General features: G+C 38.7%; 2 protein-coding genes and 1 pseudogene across 4 annotated transcripts in view; 2 read left to right on the forward strand and 1 right to left on the reverse strand.

Moving 5' to 3' along the window:
* Nucleotides 1-4,205, forward strand: part of UEVLD (UEV and lactate/malate dehyrogenase domains) — a 57,439-nt gene extending 53,234 nt beyond the window's left edge. For 2 of the 3 annotated variants that reach the window (XM_006892022.1, XM_006892023.1), the window contains 3 exons: nucleotides 883-946; nucleotides 2,747-2,870; nucleotides 4,032-4,205. In XM_006892022.1, the coding sequence (XP_006892084.1) occupies nucleotides 883-946; nucleotides 2,747-2,870; nucleotides 4,032-4,199 (356 nt within the window). In that variant the 3' untranslated portion in view covers nucleotides 4,200-4,205. The remainder of the gene's footprint in view (nucleotides 1-882; nucleotides 947-2,746; nucleotides 2,871-4,031) is intronic. The other variant, XM_006892024.1, reaches the window with a different exon arrangement.
* Nucleotides 4,206-9,989: 5,784 nt separating this feature from the next.
* The window catches only part of TSG101 (tumor susceptibility 101), a 65,726-nt gene continuing 56,474 nt past the window's right edge, over nucleotides 9,990-19,241 (forward strand). The window contains exon 1 of the mRNA XM_006892026.1: nucleotides 9,990-10,188. Coding sequence (XP_006892088.1) covers nucleotides 10,147-10,188 — 42 coding nt within the window. The 5' untranslated portion in view covers nucleotides 9,990-10,146. The remainder of the gene's footprint in view (nucleotides 10,189-19,241) is intronic.
* Nucleotides 15,880-16,842, reverse strand: LOC102870426 (annotated as a pseudogene).

Raw genomic sequence — 19,241 nt, forward strand, 5'->3', positions numbered from 1 at the left:
GATTACGAAGACCCATCTGTAACAAATATCCAGGCATCAGCCCACTCACAAGCACAGGGCTTGCAAGGTTCCCTCTTATGCTATCCTTGAGGTCAGAGACCCCGTACAGGCACGGACGACCCATTTTGTCACACAGGCGTCGTGGCCAGAGAGGACAGCGAGGCGGGTGTGGCAAATACTCATGTATTTGAATGTGTCTTGGTGTTCCCTGTCCAAATACAGATTTGTACCCGAAATGTTTTCACACAGATACGAAGCAATGAATATTAGAAAATTTAGAAAATGTTATTTGCAATTCTGATGTAATAGTCAAGTATGGTATAAATATCTTAGTTTATGCATACAGGTTTAAATTAATTGGATTGGTTGACTTGTTTTTAATTTTTTGATTGGTATGAATGAAGTGAAATGGGTAACCTAGAAATTGTTCATACTAATAGGCACCTGCCTTTCTAATAGCTGTGGAAATTCTAGCTCAAAATAGGTGACCAAATTTTTTCACACTGGTATAAGAAATCAGTTTTAGTGCGGTTCCTAGAAGAACAAGTGCCAAGTGCTTGCAGCGCTTGAGAGCCCATTATACACAGCTTGCTGAGGAAAGCAGCTTTCTACCTGAACAGTACAGCGGCTCTTGTAGAACTGTACTAATGAGGAAGAGCAGGAAGGAGGCTTTGAGTAGACGCTGGGGATTGCCGCACCACCTCTTTTCTTGTGTACTGGAACACAAGGCAGTCAGCATGGTACATGCACTGCCAACAGTGGGAAAATGTAGCTGTTGCGAGAAGTGGGGAAAGTTCAATACAGGTACCCTTGACTACAAAAGACCATTACTTATTTCTAAGAGACTCACTGGCAAAATATAATTTTTCATTCAATTTTTAGTGCCCACATGGGGTGACCAAGAAGCAGCTTTGAATCATAACTCTAAAGTACAACTGTCCAACAGGTAATATGGAGTACATATTTGAATTAACTCAACTGTGTGTTTCATGGCTAACATAATAGTTACATAGAAAGCATGTCCTTACTTACTAGGTTGGTACAAACATAGCTAGTATGAACAAAAGTACAGGGAAACATTGTTTTCTAATCTTAAATTTCTTAGGTGAAGGTAGATCTAAGAGTATGTTGCTAAAAAAATGATATACAAGTGACATTTAAAGGATAGAACAAGTTCCTTACATGGCAATAACATGATTTATTGCTTCTAAATGTAAACATTTGATATTATTAAATTTAAATGCATAGAGAATTTGTCTATATCACTTAAAATATCAGTGTTTATTAATCACAGATATATTTGGAAATTTAATAGGAATGAATAACATGTACTCTGTTCAGGCAAAATTAAAATAATGTGTGTTGATCCTCTTTTGCCTTTGTTCCAAGGCCTTGCATGCATCTGTGCCTCCCATAGTTTGAACACTACTCTGTCGTAGAGTTTCATGCCGTTTGTTGCTCCACCATTGTTAATAACAAATTTGCTAAGTCCGAGTGGTGGAGATTGTTAGCTTTTTAAACCTCTTAGCTTATGCTTGTTAGAATATTTACAACTGGAGAGAATGTTCTCTTATTGAGAAGAAACTGTATAGTCTGATTTGCTGTACAATCTAGCACTCAGTTTTTGTAAATTCATTGTCTTTTCATTATTTACAAAAGCAATGTATGTCTATTATAAAACTTCAAATACTACAAATATCTATACAATAGAAAGTGAACATCTGGAGCAATCTTATTTTCTAGAAGCAGCTACTATGAACAGTGTAATGACCACCTGTCAAAAAAGTGAAAATGAAAGTTTATTGAAGGATTGCTTGACTAAAAGAACAGTGACACAGAGCAACCAGGCAGTTACCAAGTGCGCCCCCATTTTTTTGCAGTGTTTCCACAAACATACTATTATTTATTGGGAAAAAAACCCAAAACAATTCAAAATAAACCTCAGACTCAACTGCCTTTGAGTCAGAACTCACTCACAGCTGACTTACATTGGATTTATGAGGCTGTTAATTGTACAGCCTCTTCTGCGGAGCTACTGGTGGATTGAACTGCCAGAGCAGTGGTGGAATGGCCTTTGGGCTAAAGCTAAACTCCCTCCAGACTGTGCCACCAGAGCTCCTTTTTATAATAGCTTTAAAGGTTAGTCATACTACCTTGCAAATTTTTTTCTAAGTAGTCTTGGATATCTTTTGATATGGTACATATAAATCCACCTTATTGTTCTCAACAGTTATACAGCTGTACATTTAGGAATGATTTAGGTAACCAGTCTCATTTTAATCCATTATTTCAAAATTTTTGCCATCCTACACAAGGCAAACAAGCTAATACATGCATTTTACATAATAGAGTATGTTGCTATAGGATAAATTCCTAGAAATTTCTAGTTCAGTTATCCATCCCCCTTAAAAGTTTGTGTCACTTTACATTCTCAACAATATATAAGGGCGTGCTTGTTTCTCTATAGCTTTCCTAAAATTATCAGATCTTTTAATGTTTTCCAGTTTGATAGACAAAACTGTTATTTATCATTTTAGTTACATATTAGTGTTTGAGTTGGCTTTATGCGAATAGGCCAAGTCACTGCCTGCTAACATTTTGAGAAAAGCACAGCTTTTCCTAACATGAACTGTTTACTTCTTTCTTTTGTGTCATAAAAAAATTGAATACTTTTAAGTAGAATGTTAATTAAAAGTACAAGTTTTATGGATTTTTTGATTTGTTTTGGTTTTCATTTTCCATTTAGAGCCATGGAAATGTTAAGGGTAAAAGGTCAACGATCCTGGTCTGTTGGACTGTCTGCAGCTGACCTTGCTGACAGTATTGTCAACAATAAAAAGAAAGTGCATTCTGTATCAGTGTTATCGAAGGTAATGCTGTTGTCATTCCTTCATCATATTTTAAAATGATAATATTATCAATGTAACACAGTAGCATTTCAGTTCACACAAATTTCTTGCTTCAGTGCTATCAGCTTTTTGAGTCACACATGAAAGAAACAGGGTAGTCTAAGCCACATCTCCCTATCTTCCTTCCTGTGGAAGTAAGACTTCTGTCAGGCTTTCCACATCACCCTGTCCCCCACGTGAATTTTGGGAATCCCAGGAAGTCACAAACCACTTCTGGTCATAATTTCTCTTCAGCCAGCCAACTGGTTTCTAGTTCATAGTGGGGTTTGTTGGGGTTTTTTTAAATTTTTTTAAATGTTATTATTTTGTGTGTGTGTGTGTGTGTGTGTACCGTAAAATCGGATCTGACAGGTATAGGAGGAGATTGCCCCTCCTTCTTCAGCAGAGCATCTGGTGGATTCGAACCTCATGCCTATGGGATTGCAGTGCAGCTTCTTGCCACTAGGCCACCAGAGCTCCATAGTTTTTCTTTTAAGTACTTTCTCCCAAATACAAATTCCCTAAAGTACAAGTAGAGGAGCCCTGGTGATGTAATGGTAAGCATTTGGGTGCTAACCAAAAGATTGGTAATATGAAATGGCACAGAAGAGACCTGGCCATCTACCCCATAAAAATTCAGGTATCGGAAACCCTATGGGGCAATTCTCCTCTAAGAACTTGCAATCTTTTGAGTTGGAATCAACTCAATAACAAACATAAATAAAGCACAGTTAAGATGAGGTTGGTACAAATTCTTAACCAATTTTCCTGAAGATTTAGGAATACCAGGATAGAAGTATAACACAGAAAGGAAAACAGAACAAGTAGGTTAGTCCCTCCCCTGCCACAAATTCCACACTGAACCTTTTTTTCTTAACCTTTCACTCACTCTGTCTATGTTATAGGATCCAGCTTATTTCACAAAGAAAGTGTCTTTGACTAAGTCCCTCTCATCTCCAAGATATTTTCTGAAACAACATTGAATATAGAAAAAAATGCAACAAAGGGGAAAAAAACCCTCTGAGTTTAATTTGTAATACTTTGTAATGGGTCTAGAAAAGTTAGAAAGTGTATTTATGGTATTAACTTTATTTTAAAGTTTGCATTGATTTAGCTTTACTAAATTTTGTTTTTAATTTCCAGGGATATTATGGTATAAATAGTGAAGTGTTTTTAAGTTTGCCTTGTATTCTTGGAAACAGTGGAATAACTGAAGTCATCAGAACTACAGTGAAAGAAGATTCAGTGACTGAGAAACTCCAGAGCAGTGCTTCTTCAATCTGTGGTCTCCAGGAGCAATTAAAACTCTGATCCTGACCTAAAAAAAAGGTCACCTAATGTTCCTTACAAACTACTGGGTTAATAGGCTTCTTGGTTAGTTTTATATTTCACATCCATAGACAGAATTAGATATGAATACTTAAAAAAAAATTCATGTTCTTTGACATTTTCAAAATCTGGGTATCATTCTTCAAACCTAGAACAGTGAGGATGAACTTTCATTGGCAATGTGCACCATTCTGCACCATGTATGCTAAACTAGAAGCACATTTAGCACACTGGGAATATTTTTAAAATGGTACATTTGTAAAAGAAAGTAATTCTTTGGCTTTATAATACATGAATAGCTAAAGCTCCAGTATGGCTTTACAAAATCCATGCTAGATATAGCTTAAGGAAAAGTGTAAATGTTTCTTTAGCAAAATAATTCCAAGTACCTAATTCCATTCCCTTTGATGATGGGTCAAAGATACATTATTTTATAATAGGCAACTACTAGTAAAAGCTAGCATCAACACTTCTTATTTATCAACCAGTGTCATAAGTACTTTATTATTTTACTAAATCTTTTAAAACTTAATGAGGTACAGAAACTTATTCATAGAGGAAGAAATGGAGGTGTAAGTGCCCTAGAGCTCATGACTAGTCAATGGCACTCGTCCATATAACCTTTTCCTAGGTACTGAAAGAAAAAGGCTTACCACCCAGATTCATTTCCACAAGACATTAAAGCTGGGTTTCTACACACTGTGGAAGAATTGCTTTCATATAGGGCCTTACCTCTCCCCACCCCCCCCTTCTTTTTTAATGTAGTTTTGGAAAGATTCCCTAGCTTCCTAGACTTGGGGAAATGTGAGGCACTAAAGTAGACTCTTATTTAGCCATTCACTTAATAATGATGGAGAATTTATTATATTTCAGGCACCAGAGTAGTCACTGCAGGTACAGTTGTGGTACATAAAAACCTGAAGAAAGTACAAGATATGAGCCCTTACATTCTAGTATGAAAGAGTAATGAAATAATCTTACAAATGAGAGTATAGTTGCAAATGTAATTAACTACTGTAAAAAATTCCAGCATGCTTTGAAAGCATGTATTAGGGAAATATAAGAGACTGGCCAGGGAAATAGGAGCCAGATTTTTAAGGATAGACACATCATAGGCAGAGAGAAAATAAACCAATGTTGACTCAGTATAATAATGGATGTTTATAATGATGTTTAAATCATAAAAATACGGTTACATTATATTTAATATCACATGTGTAAGAAAGACATTTAATATACTTGGGAAGATTTCCACCAAAATTTACTAGGATTTTTTCAAAATCTTACACACACTTGAGAGATAAACATTAATTATATAAATAGATAATTGCCTCTTGAACAGTAGCCTAACTGTAACATATGATAGTTACTAAATTATGAAAGGAACATGTAAATACAACACATACTTACTGAACACTTTCTGTTGTTCCCAGTATTAAATTAAAATTTGAGGGATCAAAGTTAACTAATACAGTCTTTATACTTTGTGACCCCACAGTATAGAATTCTCTGTATCAGATCATTCCTTGAATATTGAGCATTAGCAAACATGTTGTAAGTCATGTCTTAAATTATGAAACACTACCACCACCACTCTATTATTATTTGGCAATAATTTGTCAGTCATGATGCTTCTATTAATTTTAATTTCTTCCAGAATCATGTGGTATCTCTTAGGGTTTGTTTTTAGTGCTGCTTTGCTATTGTAGCAGAAGTCAAGTCCGTTATGTTCCTATTCACATTGTCATTTTCTTTACATTTGAGGAATAATGAATAAAATAAACTTTGACTTTGAAATCACCTGGCCATCCATAATTTCTTAGGTGGACTGAAATTTGTTCAAGTAGAGAAGATCTTTACATAATATGTATATATAATTCATGCAGTACTAAGGATATTATAAATCCAGTGGCTTCAGTGCAAAATAAGACTAAATTTTATCAGGTGAGGTTTTTTTACCTTTAATGGTTTATCTTTAGCAAGAAAACTTTTTAAACCTGGATTCTACAGACCCCTTCTAATCACTGATAAAAGCAGAGTTGCCCTAATTAAAAGTATTACTGAAAGTTCTGGCTTTAAAGAAATTTGAAAACCATATTGTTTGTAAGTGCCATAGAAGAGTAGATGCAGAAGAATGGAAAGATTCACCTTTGGTTTGTATGTGTGTGTAAAACAGATATATTATGTACAGTGTCCATATCCAAAAAAGAATTAGAACCTTTTGAAAGTTTTATTGTACATGTATATTGCTGATAATGTTATAATTATGTTTCCACATCCCTCCAATAAAGCCCCCTTTGGGAATACGATCTTTACTTGGATGCCCATCTTGTAAGGAAATAAACACTGTAGCCCTAACCTAATAAGCACTATATTTACACCATCCAAATCACTGTACAATTGCATTTGTTAATTGTGGGAGCTCTGGTGGCCTAGTAAGTAAGAAATAGTGCTGCTATCCCAAAAGCAAGGTGATTTGAATCTATCAGATGTTCTATATATGTTTTCCTTTGGTAGAAAGTACAAGATTAGGACTCTCTACACATTATTCTTACCTGAATAATAATTTTTATACCTGTTAAGCTTTAATCTGGGAGTTCTTGTGGCCTAGGCTATAGGGCATTCTACTGCTAACCCCCAAACCTCGCCTCTCTGGCATTTACAATCTGGTGTTTCAAAGTGGCTTCATGGGGAAAAGATAGGCCATCTGCTTCTTTCTTCTATGTGATTTATAGCCTAGGAAACCCATTGAAGAGTTGGCTGTGAGTCAGTTCAGACTTATTTCTGTTTTGAAGCTTTAGGATATTGATGTGAAGGAAACCATATCCATAGCTCGAGGCACACATGGTAAAGGTAACACAGAGGCTTTGAAATTTATAGTTTTAAGACCTGTTTTGATAAGAGTATTATTCATTGTTTCATTTATGATACAGTAGCAGGATGATATTTTCATTTGAAAAGATGAGATTTAATTGGCAAATACTTAGGAGATCTTGCAGTAGTTTCACTTATATGAATTTATTTGAGTTGGTTGAAAGGATATAGATGCATCTTTGTCTGAAGAAATGACATGTTCACAAACTCTTAGGACTTGTTAGGTAGGAAAAACCCCTTTGAGAAAATGAATGCACTCACCAGAATGACACAAACTTAGCCACAATTCTAGCAGGTGACAAGGAGGATTGTTGCTGTAATGTTTTTAATTTGAAGAGTGTTTGGGCAGAGGCCAATTCAGATGGTAGGCAAAGATGGGATGCTTCTGGCCTTCCCACATGTGCAGCTCTTTCTGCTTTGCAGGAACTTTGAAGAATGCTAGCCTAATGATGGTGAAACCTTGACTCCTCTAAGACTACTTCAGAGTAGTTGTAATTCTTTTAATTCATACTTTGGTTACTTTGGGCATATATTTTAATACTTAAGATGCTTAGAAGGAACACCATGAAAAATTTCTTGGAGATAGTTTGAGAACTATTTTCAAATTTCTTACTACTAATAATGCTCTGGTGACCTAGTGATAAGAATCTTCACTGCAATCTTGAAGGCACACAGTTCAAATCCACCAGCTGCTCTGCAGAAGGATGAGCAATCTCCTCTCTGTGATAACTGTCTCTGAAAATCCACTGGAGGGTCAGCTATGGGTTGGTTCCAACTCAGTGGCACTCAACAACAACTATACTTTGAAGGGAGCTCTGGTGGCCTAGTGGCAAGAAACTGTGTTGTAATCCTGAGTCCACCAGCTGTTCCTTGGGAGAAAGATGGGAAATCTCCTCCCTTATTAACTGCCTCTGAAAACCCACTGGAAGGTCAGCTATGGGCCACTTCCGACTCTGGTACACAACAGTACTACTTTGGGAGCGCTGGTGGCCTGTTAGGTAAGGAGTTGCACTGCCAACCCAAAGGCACACATTTCAAATCTACCAGCTACTCCCAGGGACTCTTTCCGTGGGACTTATGGCCTCAGAAAACTTTCTGGAGAGTCACCTATGAGTTGGTTCCAACTCCACAGCACAAACAATACTTGAGGAGCTCTGGTAGTAAGTACTTGTGCTGCCAATTCAAAAGCAGGTGCTTTGATCCACGAGCTTCTCTGATGGAGAAAAATAGGCAATCTCCTTTCATGCAGTTTACACACAGCTTCTGAAAAAGTCACTGGAGTGTCAGCAGCTATGAGTCGCTTCCAACTGGATGGCACATAACAGTGTAAGTGAAAATGAAGAACTTGAATGGATAGTAGAAATTTAATTAATTAAATTTAATTAAGAGCATATCTCTACTCTTGTACTACGTAAAGCAGTGAGGATCTGAAGAGCACCGTGCTCTCCAAGGCATGATTTTTGGTGGTGAACAGCTAGTAAACATTTAGTTGTTTGTTGCTGTAGTCAGTCTTAGCTCAAAGTGACCTTATGGGTAATGAAATGTTGCCACCTCTTATGTCATCATTTTTTAATTATCATTTTGGTATGTTTTTCGTTATTTGTGTGTATTATTGTCCATTCACTTGCTTGAGGGGCTCCCTTATTTTCCATGCTTGTCCTTATCTAGCAACTGGCTTTTCCTGGCGACATATCTAAAATTAGTCAAAAAGCTCTCTAGCGACCATAACCGAAATCCAAGCAGATATATGGACACCCATGTGTATCAAGGCTTTGTTCACAATAGCAAGGAGTTGGAAACAACCTAAGTGCCCATCAACAAATGAATGAATAGAGAAGCTGTGGTGTATTCACACAATGGAAAACTACGTTGCATTGAAAAACAAGGAATTCATGCAATATTATTCAAAATGGGTAATCCTGGAGGACATTGTGCTGAGTGAAATATCTCAGTCATAAAAAGACAAATACTGCATAGTGCCACTGCTGTAGAACGGGACTGACATCTGGGTTGGGGTAAGACTGAGAAAAACTGGATAGATTATGTATACTGAATTGAAACAGATGAGGGAGAGAACAGTTTAAAAGCAATATTATGATAGGGTATTATCAAAGGAATCCAGAATTAAGGTTGCATTTGGGGCGGGGGGCGGGGGGAGGGCAGGGGGTTGTATACCAACTAAGAAGTTTATCTTTTGCTTTTCAAAGAGAGGAACGAACTGGGGGGGGGGGGGGGGAGAGGAAAAAGTGCAACAATGAATGAATGGAAATCCAAAATTTCTGTAAATGTTCATTAAAATTAATAAAATTTTAAAAAAAAAGCTCTCTAGCCTGGTTTCTAAGGAACACTGGTTGTATATAATTATAGTGCAAGGTAAATACAGTGTATACCCAAATTATACCGGGGCATAAATCTTTACTGAAGAGTTTCCTACATAAGAAATTACTGTCAGGACTCGTAGCAAAGTCCCGTCCTTTGCCCTTGCAAAGGTGGTAAGAGGAGATTTCAGTCCCGCCCCCTCTCGCAAACTCCCTGCTGTATCAGATACCCCAGATCTTCCAGGGAAAACCTCTTATTTTAGAGTTGGGGCAAAAGAACGTTGTGTGCCTGATCACTTTTATCACAAGGTAAGCCAGTGATCAAACAGTTCTCTGAGTCCCAGTCCAGTGCCCTCCGACTGCATGAGCCTTTCACACTTCTTCCTCTCTATCCTTCCTGGCTCTGGAGTCTAGGAGTGACTGTGAATGAGCCATCACATCCCGGTCCCGAGCATGGACTTTTGGAAAAGGCTTACCCTAACCACGCGGACAGTGGGACCCCAGCGCCCGTCCAAGCGCAGGTGTCAGGACCCCTCGCGACCCGCCCCTCTCGGAGGCGGGCCTCGGAAGTGACGTAGAGGAGGCGGAAGCGCTGTGGTGGCCGTCGACTTCCTGTCGCTAGAGGAGGGGGGGGTGGGGGGCTGGCGAGTCTGTGTGTGATTGTGTGGGGCGGCCTGGGGCGGCCCGGGAGCGGCTGAGCCTCTGCTAGTCGGGGCGGGAGTCGTGAGGCGGCCGCCATGGCGGTGTCGGAGAGCCAGCTCAAAAAGATGGTGTCCAAGGTGAGTCTGCCGCGCGCCCGCCTCCCCGCGCGCGACCCGCCGCCGGCTCGGCCCCGCCAGCCTCTCGGGCGGCTCGGCAGCCCCAGTGCCGCCCTTGGCCGCTGGGGAACACCATTCCCCCCACCAGCCCTGAGGCCACTGTCGCTTTGCGCCGGAAGCCCCGATTCGGGGGCGGGGAGGGTGGGGGGCGGTGTCAGCCGACAAAAGCGCCGAGACGAGGCCGCCAGCCACCTGCCTCCCGCGGTCTTCTCTTCGGGAGAGTTGGAGGAATCTGTACGGCAGTATAGTTAGTTCTTTTAGAAACACAAAGAGGAGCCCGGACTGAGTTTTCCATCTCGGGCCGTTGTCGTCCCCTGCTACTCTCCGGAAGTGAAGAGCAAGCCCTTGTCTCCCCAGCCCACCCGAGAATGACCTTTCCAGTTCTGTGATGCTTCCTGAATCCCGCCCCGTAACTACTGGTTGAATGGACTCAATTCAGAGTAGAAACTTCCAGAGAAGCCAGACTGTCACCATCCTAGATGAAAGCGGTGGAATTCCATCACACCACACTGCATTCTGCTGAGAGTTAACGCCTGTTCATTGGATGCTGCTTATTATGTGTTAATTATTCATTTTCAGCCCTCGCAGTTCACGACCGAGATAGTTACACATTTTTTAAAAAGCACATTGATGGTTTGCATTTTAAAGCCGAGATTTGTTTTGTTCTTTGTGTCAAATCTGCTAGCAGAGTGATTTTGTTTATTTTGAACAAAGTTTACTGAAGTAGGTAGTGTGTGAATTCTGTGGGAGTGAATCTTCTCCAGTTCGACTTTTTAGCTTTGGATACTTGAGTTTAAGACAAAAATGCTAGCAATCCAAGTACTCGGAGCAGTTGTCTTTGAAAAGTATACTTCCTTCCACCACCACCTGCACACACACCCGGCAAAATCATCGCCATCATCTTTGACTGAAGAGCAGATAATCTATACACAGAGTGAGTTTTCAAAATAAATTATCAGTTTCTAACCATGTCTTCTAGATTTCTTGTTTTTCTTTTGAGAAAGTTCTTTCATAGTGGAGGAGATTTGAGGAGCACCGGAAGGTTGTGGACAAGATAAAGGTCTGTGATGTAACATTTGTACATCATATTAAACAAAAACAACTGCTTTACATGTTGTGTAACTGAAGAATGTCTGTTCTGTGACATATTTCGAATTAGTATAGTCATTACATTTTGTTTCTTAATACAGATATCTGATTGAACTTAATAAAAACTTGGTTTGAATCACTGGCTTTATGCACCCCAAGTAATGTTAATATATTTTCAAATCATTTAGAACTCAAGGAGTAAGAAAGTAGCATCAAAAATATCCCCTACTCCATCCCTATTACTGTTTTGACTATTTTAAAATATATATATACATGTATTTTCTGCTTTATTTCCCTTGGGCATTTATATTTAAATGAAAGTGCATTCATACTTTTCACAGGATTTTTTTTTTCTTATTCAGTGTTATATCACAGATAACCTTTGAGATTAGACATACAAATTTACTTCTATTAAACATCTCGGGGAGCTCTTGTGGCCTCGTAAGGAGCCATCCCAAAAGCATGCAGTTTGAATCCACCAGCTTCTCCACCAGACAGAGATGAGAAGATGGGCAGTCTCCTCCTGTCTGATTAAACTACCTCTGAAAACCTGCTGGAGAGTCAGTTCTGACTTGACAGTACACGATAAACAACAACAACAATTAAACAACTATATAATGGTTATGATAGAATGATCATAATTTAATAATGTCTAATACATTGTTTAATGTATTAATAATGTTCAATACATTTAAGAGCTGCTTAGGGTTTTGCTGTTAGAAATAATGCTGGGGGTTGGTGCGGGGGGATTGCATACCAATGAAAGAATTTTTCTTTTCCTTTTCAAAGAGAGGAGTGAAGTGGAGGACAGGGCTGGGCAGGCAGAAAAGTGCAACAATGAATGAATGGAAATCCAAAATCTCTGTAAATATTCATTAAAATTAATAAAATAAAATTTAAAAAAATAATGCTCCATTGAAGAATATCCGTGTGTGTGTGTGTGTCTCCCCCCAATTTTGTTGCTTTCAGATTAATGTCTAGAAGTATTTCTGGGTTAAAAGATTAAGCACATCTGATATTTTGATTTCTTGTTGTCTAACTCAGTTGACCCTTTGTGAGTGATAAACTATTCTGTCGAGTTTCCAAGGCTATTAGCCATTACAGAAGCAGACTGCACTTCATTGTCCAAGGTGTGGCTGATGGGTTTGAACCGCCAAACTTTCTGGTGGAACCTCATCTCTTTAGACACTGCATCATCAAGGTTCCTTGAAATTTTGATCGCTTTAGATATGTACCATTGAGCTGGAACCAACTCAAAGCTGGCCTTCCAACAGATCCTCAGAGGCAGCAGCTCGCCTAAGAGATTCCCCCATCTCTGCACAGAGCAGCTGGTTGGTTTGAAATTTTGATTAGGTACTATGAAATTGCCTCCTAACCAAAAAAAAAAGTAGTAATTTAAATAATTTAGTGTAAAATGCCTATTCAGATTATAAATTCCTTTACTCTAAACTTCTTCTAGTCTCTTTAAATACTATTGTTTTATGGCTCAAAGTTTTGTTTATTGTTCACTGTGTCATTCTTAGAGACATTGGCATTGAAACTAAAAAATTTTATTCTAAGACAAGTATTAAAATGTTTCTTTTTGATAAAGTTACTGTTTCACTTAACTGAAACAACACTTCAAAAAAAATGACACATGAATTTTGACATTGTTACACAGTAGTAGTGAAACATTTGTTAACATAGTCTTATTGAGATAGCAGTTTGTTTTATGTGTTTATGTACTTTTGGATAAATATTACTTTTGAAAAAGTGTCTCAGGTTCAATTACTAAGTTTACTTTTATTTCTATGCTTTTACACACTGACAAATCTTGTTCATACAGATAATTGGGATAGATGGAAATTTTGTTAAAGCATTGCCACTCAAGTCTTTAATCATATGGTGATTGGTCATAAAAATTTGTTTTAAGTGATCCATTAGCTTAAAACTCACTGAATGTTTCTCCTGTTTTGTTGAAAGTAAAGAACTAGAAATATCCTGACTGTAAAAAAAAAATAATTACTTTCTCAACATCTCACTACTATTTCTAGTTGTTGTCTGGGGTTCCTAGGAACTGTGTATCATGGAAAGATTCTAAAAGTATAAGAGAAAGTCAGTTGTGCAAGTCGAAGTGGGAATAGAGAAATTTTTAGGAAAAAGTACACTTGGAAGTTGAAAATAGATGGAAACTGCCTTGAAACTATCTTTACTTGCTTAACTGTTGGAAAATTTTCTGGGTCTTAGTTTGATTATCATTACCCTTTTATTTTCAGCTGTCAAATTTTGTTTTTTAAAAAAACAGATTGATTAAAACGCTTAAGTCAGCAAAATTGGAAATTGTTGTTATTGTACTATTTTTTAAAGATTACTTCCTGTTGTTGTCAAATGCCCTGTAGTCACCATAGCCACCCTATGTATAACAGCTCTGAACCCTGCTATATCTTGAGCCAATTTCATTGTCTCTCACATACATACCCCATTACCCCAGTCACTGAGTCAGTCTATATCATCCAGGGTCTCTTGTGCTGTCCCTCCACCCTTCCAAGCACGATGTTGCTCTCAGGGATTGGTCCCTCTTGGCTAACCTGAGTTATTCCAGGTCTTGTCTATCAGATTAAGTCTTGCACAGGATTAAGAGTTGTGAAGTGGAAGGAGACATAGGCAGGGTGCTATGATTGTAGAGAGGGATGTATGTTACCGTTGACCCCTTTTGATATAAATTGTACCCAAGATAATTACTTACTGTTGATTATTGTAATTGTTGTTATGCACCATCGAGTCACCTGTGAATCATAGCAATCTTGTGTACAGTAGCTCTGAACTCTGTCTTACCCTGAGCCAGTCTCACTGACTCTGCCCCACGTTACCCCAGTTACTTTGTCAAACCTTCTTATCGAGATCTACCTCTCTTGAGCTGTCCCTCCACCCGTCAAAGCATATTGTCCTCCTCCAGGAACTGATCCCTCCTAGCCACATGCCCAAAGTATGTGACGTGGTACTTCAAAATTCTTGCTTCCAAAGAGAAAATTGGTTTCACCCTCTCCAAGACGGGCCTGTTTGTTCTCTTGACAAGTATGTTAAATATTCTTCTCCAGCACCACAACTCAAAGGTGTCTGTTCTTGTATCATCCTTTGTCATTGTCCAGCTCTCTGATGCATAGCAAATAATTGCAAAGGCCATGACCTGGATCAGGTGCACCTTATTTTCTAGACTGACAGTATTGCTATTTAGCACTTTGGAGAAGTCCCTGACAGCAAATTTCTGCAGTGCTATTTGTCTTTTGATTTCCCTACTACTCGTTCCGAGTGGTGATTTACTATAGCCTCTGAAAACCTGCTTAAGAGTCAGGTATGAATAGGTTCCAACTTGATGGTAGTGAGTTTTTGATAGTGCATTAGCTTTTTTTTTAAAAATCTTGGCACAATACAGTAGTGTGGGTGTTTAGGGTTTGTTTTTTAACTTGTGCATTATATACATGTCTTTTTGTATTAATTTTGTGTATACTTTAAAAAGCATAAAACAGAAATTATAAAAAGGCCAAGATAAAAAAAAATATGAAACATTGATTTAAAAAAGTGATAAGGTGAAAAAGAAACCATTGTTTTACTATCTTATCTTGATCAAGATGGCTTGGCTATGATGATGGCACAGGATTTCCTTCTATTGCATATTGATTTGCTATGAGTCAAAGCTAAGTCGACAGCGCCTAGGAACAGCAGAAAAGTCTGATAGCTTCATATTACCATTAACTTCTGCAGTGATGCAAATTGGAAAGATTTTCTTATAATGTATGTAAGACTGTATTTTGAATATTAATTATTTTAAATACTTTTTAAAAATTTTATGGTTTGATAATTTATAAACAAATTTGTTTTTCATACACTTTTATAATGTTAGTATATTTTATACTTTTGTTTTATAACATTAATTAGAACACTTTAATTGTATTTTCTGCTACTTTCCTATAGTCCTTATTTCCATCTTGTTTTCAGAACTTGATTTTTGGGTAAAAGCTGCTCTTTTGGCTTTCTGTATTTGGTTATTCTAAGGAGTGAGTGCCTTATGGGTTACCTTTTTGGTGTTACCTTATAGCCAACAATATGAATGTCTGATCTATTCTTTGACAGTTGAACAACAAAGGGTGAATTTTGTTCGAGGTTTAAAGGGTAACTAAGGGCCCTAAGTCTTGGGCGTTCTGCCAATCTCTGTCAGGCAAGTAAGATTTTTTTTTTTTAAATAAAGACATTTATTCAGTGCCATGATCAGACTATTACATTTAGCAATCAACAGCATGGGTGCAAAAAAAAAAAAAACCATCTACATTTAAACCCTTGTTTTCGGAATGCTTTACACTTTCCACAGAACAGAAACTAAAATAACCTGTTATACAATTAGTCACAAATACAGTCCTCGAGTTTTTTGCCCATACACATGAGTATTGTCTAAAACATGTCTTCTTTGTGGCAGCTAGGCCCTGCCACCACTGTGCTTGGCTGAGTTCACAAATCTGTTATAACATGTAGCTTCCCTGTCACTTCTCTGGCTCTCCTCTCCTGCTAAGCTTTGTTTCCTGGCAGTTACTAAAACCGTCTGCCACTGCCATAACTGCTGCTGCTACTTGAACCACCATAGCCACCTTGGTTTCGTGGTTTGGCAAAATATTGACCACCACCACCGTAAGGGCCAGAGCTTCTGCCTCCAAAATTTCCTCCCTTCATGGGTCCAAAATTTGAAGACTGATTGTTGTAATTGCCAAAATCATTGTAGCTTCCACCACCTCCAAAGTTGCTTTCATCATTACCAAATCCATTATAACCATCTCCACTGCCTCCATATCCTCCACCGCCACGACTGCCACCAAAGCCACCTCGTCCACTGAAGTTTCCTCCTCGACCAAAGTTGTCATTCCCACCAAAACTGCCTCCACGGCCACCACCAAAGTTTCCAGAACCACTTTGACCTCTCCGGCTGGAAGAGGCGCTGGCCATCTCTTGCTTTGACAGGGCTTTCCTCACTTCACAATTGTGACCGTTCACAGTATGGTATTTCTGAATAACGATTTTATCCAGAGAATCATGGTCATCAAAAGTTACAAAAGCAAAGCCCCTTTTCCTGCCACTGCCTCGGTCAGTCATGATTTCAATCACTTCAATTTTCCCGTACTGCTCAAAATAATCTCTTAAGTAATGTTCTTCAGTGTCTTCTTTAATTCCACCAACAAAGATCTTTTTCACAGTTAAGTGGGCGCCTGGTCTTTGAGAATCTTCTCTGGAGACAGCCCTCTTGGTTTCCACCACCCTTCCATCCACCTTGTGGGGCCTTGCATTCATGGCTGCATCCACCTCTTCCACAGTTGAGTATGTGACAAAGCCAAAGCCTCTGGAGCGCTTGGTATTTGGATCTCTCATTACCACACAGTCCGTGAGCGTCCTCCATTGCTCAAAATGGCTCCTCAGACTTTCATCCGTCGTCTCGAAGCTCAGCCCCCCGATGAATAGCTTCCGCAGCTGTTCGGGCTCTTTAGGAGACTCTGACTTCGACATGGCGGCGGTGGGAATAAACTCTTTAGCGATGCTTCCTCGGCAGCGTTCTCCGCAAGTAAGATCCTTAAGATTTTTGGTCTTGTTCCACATTATTCTCACTCTGTCTCCAGCATCTGCTACTGTGATCTCTCTTAGAATGGTCAGTAGTGGTAGCCAGGCATCTTGTAGTTCTTCTGATAGAGTTCTGGAAGATGAGGTTTGAGTGATTTGTTAGACCTTGAACTAATTGTTTCAGTACATCTTTGCTGTTCTTCCCTCTTCTCTGTTCTGGACAAAGAGAGACCAATAGTTGTACCTTAGAGATACTCACGAACTTTTAAGACCCTGGTCACGACTCAGCAAAGCAGGATGTATAATGTGGCCTTTACGGATTGTGTTATGCTGGTTTACTTGGTGTCTCCCAAGAATATAGTCTGTGAGGCCCCGGAACCAACAACTCGTTCTCTAAGAGTTTTGATAATTATTAAGATGTTTACAAAGCATTGTTCCCTCTGAACTCTATTAGATACATATAAATGTATTCAAATAGTTTTTATTATCATTCTTAACCTCAGTATATCTGACAAAGAGTACCTTCTAGAAGTTCTAGTTCTGTCGTTTTTTACTTCTGATCACTAGTGCTTGTATTTTTAATACTAGCAATTGTTTCTTGTAGGAATTTTTTGATTTTTTTAAACTAGATTTTTATTTTATACTGATCTGCATGCAAAGTTTGTATACACTGTTTTTTTACACTGGATCTCTCTCATATCCTTTACCCACCTCTCTCTCCCCCCATAAAAGTGCACCACCCTATGATTACTCGTGGGCCCATCCTCACCTCTCTGCTCCTACCCTCCCCGCCTTGGATCCTCATACATGTTTTACTAGTTATCTTTCTATTTCTACAATAATGGTCTTATACAGTATTTGTCATTGTGGGACTGAGTTCACTTGGCCTAATGCTCTCTAGTCCCTCCCAAGTTAGATAGTAACTTTGTAAATCCTTGTTCCTGCATGCTGTAAAGTATTCCATCATGTGATTGTACCACAATTTGAGTCCATTTGATTTTGGGTAGACATTTGGGCTGTTTCCATATTCTTGTGATGGTGAATAATCTGCTATGAACACTGGTGTACTAATCTCATTTTGTGTCTCATTTATCATTTTCTCGGGGTATATTCCAAGCAGTGGAATAGCTGGGTCATAAGGAATTTCTTTGTTCAGCTTTTGAGGAAATTCCATACTGCCTTCCAGAGTGATTGTACCATTTTAAAATCCAGTCATCAATGTTTAAGGGTTCCCTATCTCTCCCATTCTCTCCAAAATGTATTATTTGCTCTCCTGTTAAACTCTGCCACTGCACTTGAGTGAAATGGTATCTCATTGTGGTTTTGATTTGCATTTCTCTTATTGCCAGTGATTTTGAGCATTTCTTCATGTGTATATTGGCCATCTAAATATCTTCTTCTGTGAAAGGTCTTCCATGTTTGTTGCCCATTTTGTAATTGTGTTAGCAGTGCTTTTTTTCTTGTGGAGGCCCCATAGGATTCTGTAAATTTTGTTATGAGGCCCTTGTCTGAGATGGTATTGCCAAATGTTTTTTTTTTTTTTTCCCCCAGTCAGTACGTTTTATTTTCACTCTCTTGGAAAATGTTTTTGATGCATACATAGATGTAATCTTTAGAAGGTCTCATTCATCAATGAATGAAACAACCTCTCCTCGTTGTATAATTCTGGCTATGTTAGTCAGCCTCTTTATACCATGAGGCCTTTGGCCTTCTAAGCTTGGTCCTGCTGTGTGTCTCTTATGATCTTTAGATTTTGGGCTTTACCTCTAGTTCTCAGATCCACCTTGAGTTGATTTTTGTGTATGGTAAGAGGTGTTTATCCTGCTTCAGCTTTCTGCAGGTAGTAGTCCAGTTTGCCAGCACCATTTGTTGAAGAGGTTGTTGTTTCCTCAGTTGATAGGTTTTGTTTCCTTATCAAATGTTAATTGACCATATATAGATTAATTTCCGGGTTCTCCATTCTGGAATCTTTTCTTTTTAGGATTACTTTAGATAAAACTAAATAACCTCATCTGAAAAATATTTAGGTTAGAAGCATAATAGAAATTCTCTTGCATAGTAGTATGTTGTTGTTGTTAAGTGCCATCCGACTCATAGCGACCCTATGTACAACAGTCCTAAACTCTGCTCTGTTTTATGCCAATCACACCGTCTCCGATATACCCATCCCGATTCCCGATTACCCGAGTTACTGCCACCTCATAGAGGGCCTTCCCCTCCTGCGCTGTCCCTCCACCTTCCCAAGCATGATGTCCCTCTCCAAGGACCGATCCCTCCTTACAACATGCCCAAAGTATGTTAGAGCCTCGGAATCCTTGCTTCCAAGGAGCCGCCCGGTTTAACCCTTT

The sequence above is a fragment of the Elephantulus edwardii genome, unplaced genomic scaffold (genome assembly GCF_000299155.1).
Source record: "Elephantulus edwardii isolate Elephantulus edwardi_28Jun2011 unplaced genomic scaffold, EleEdw1.0 scaffold00109, whole genome shotgun sequence".
In the NCBI taxonomy this organism is placed as follows: Eukaryota; Metazoa; Chordata; class Mammalia; order Macroscelidea; family Macroscelididae; genus Elephantulus; species Elephantulus edwardii.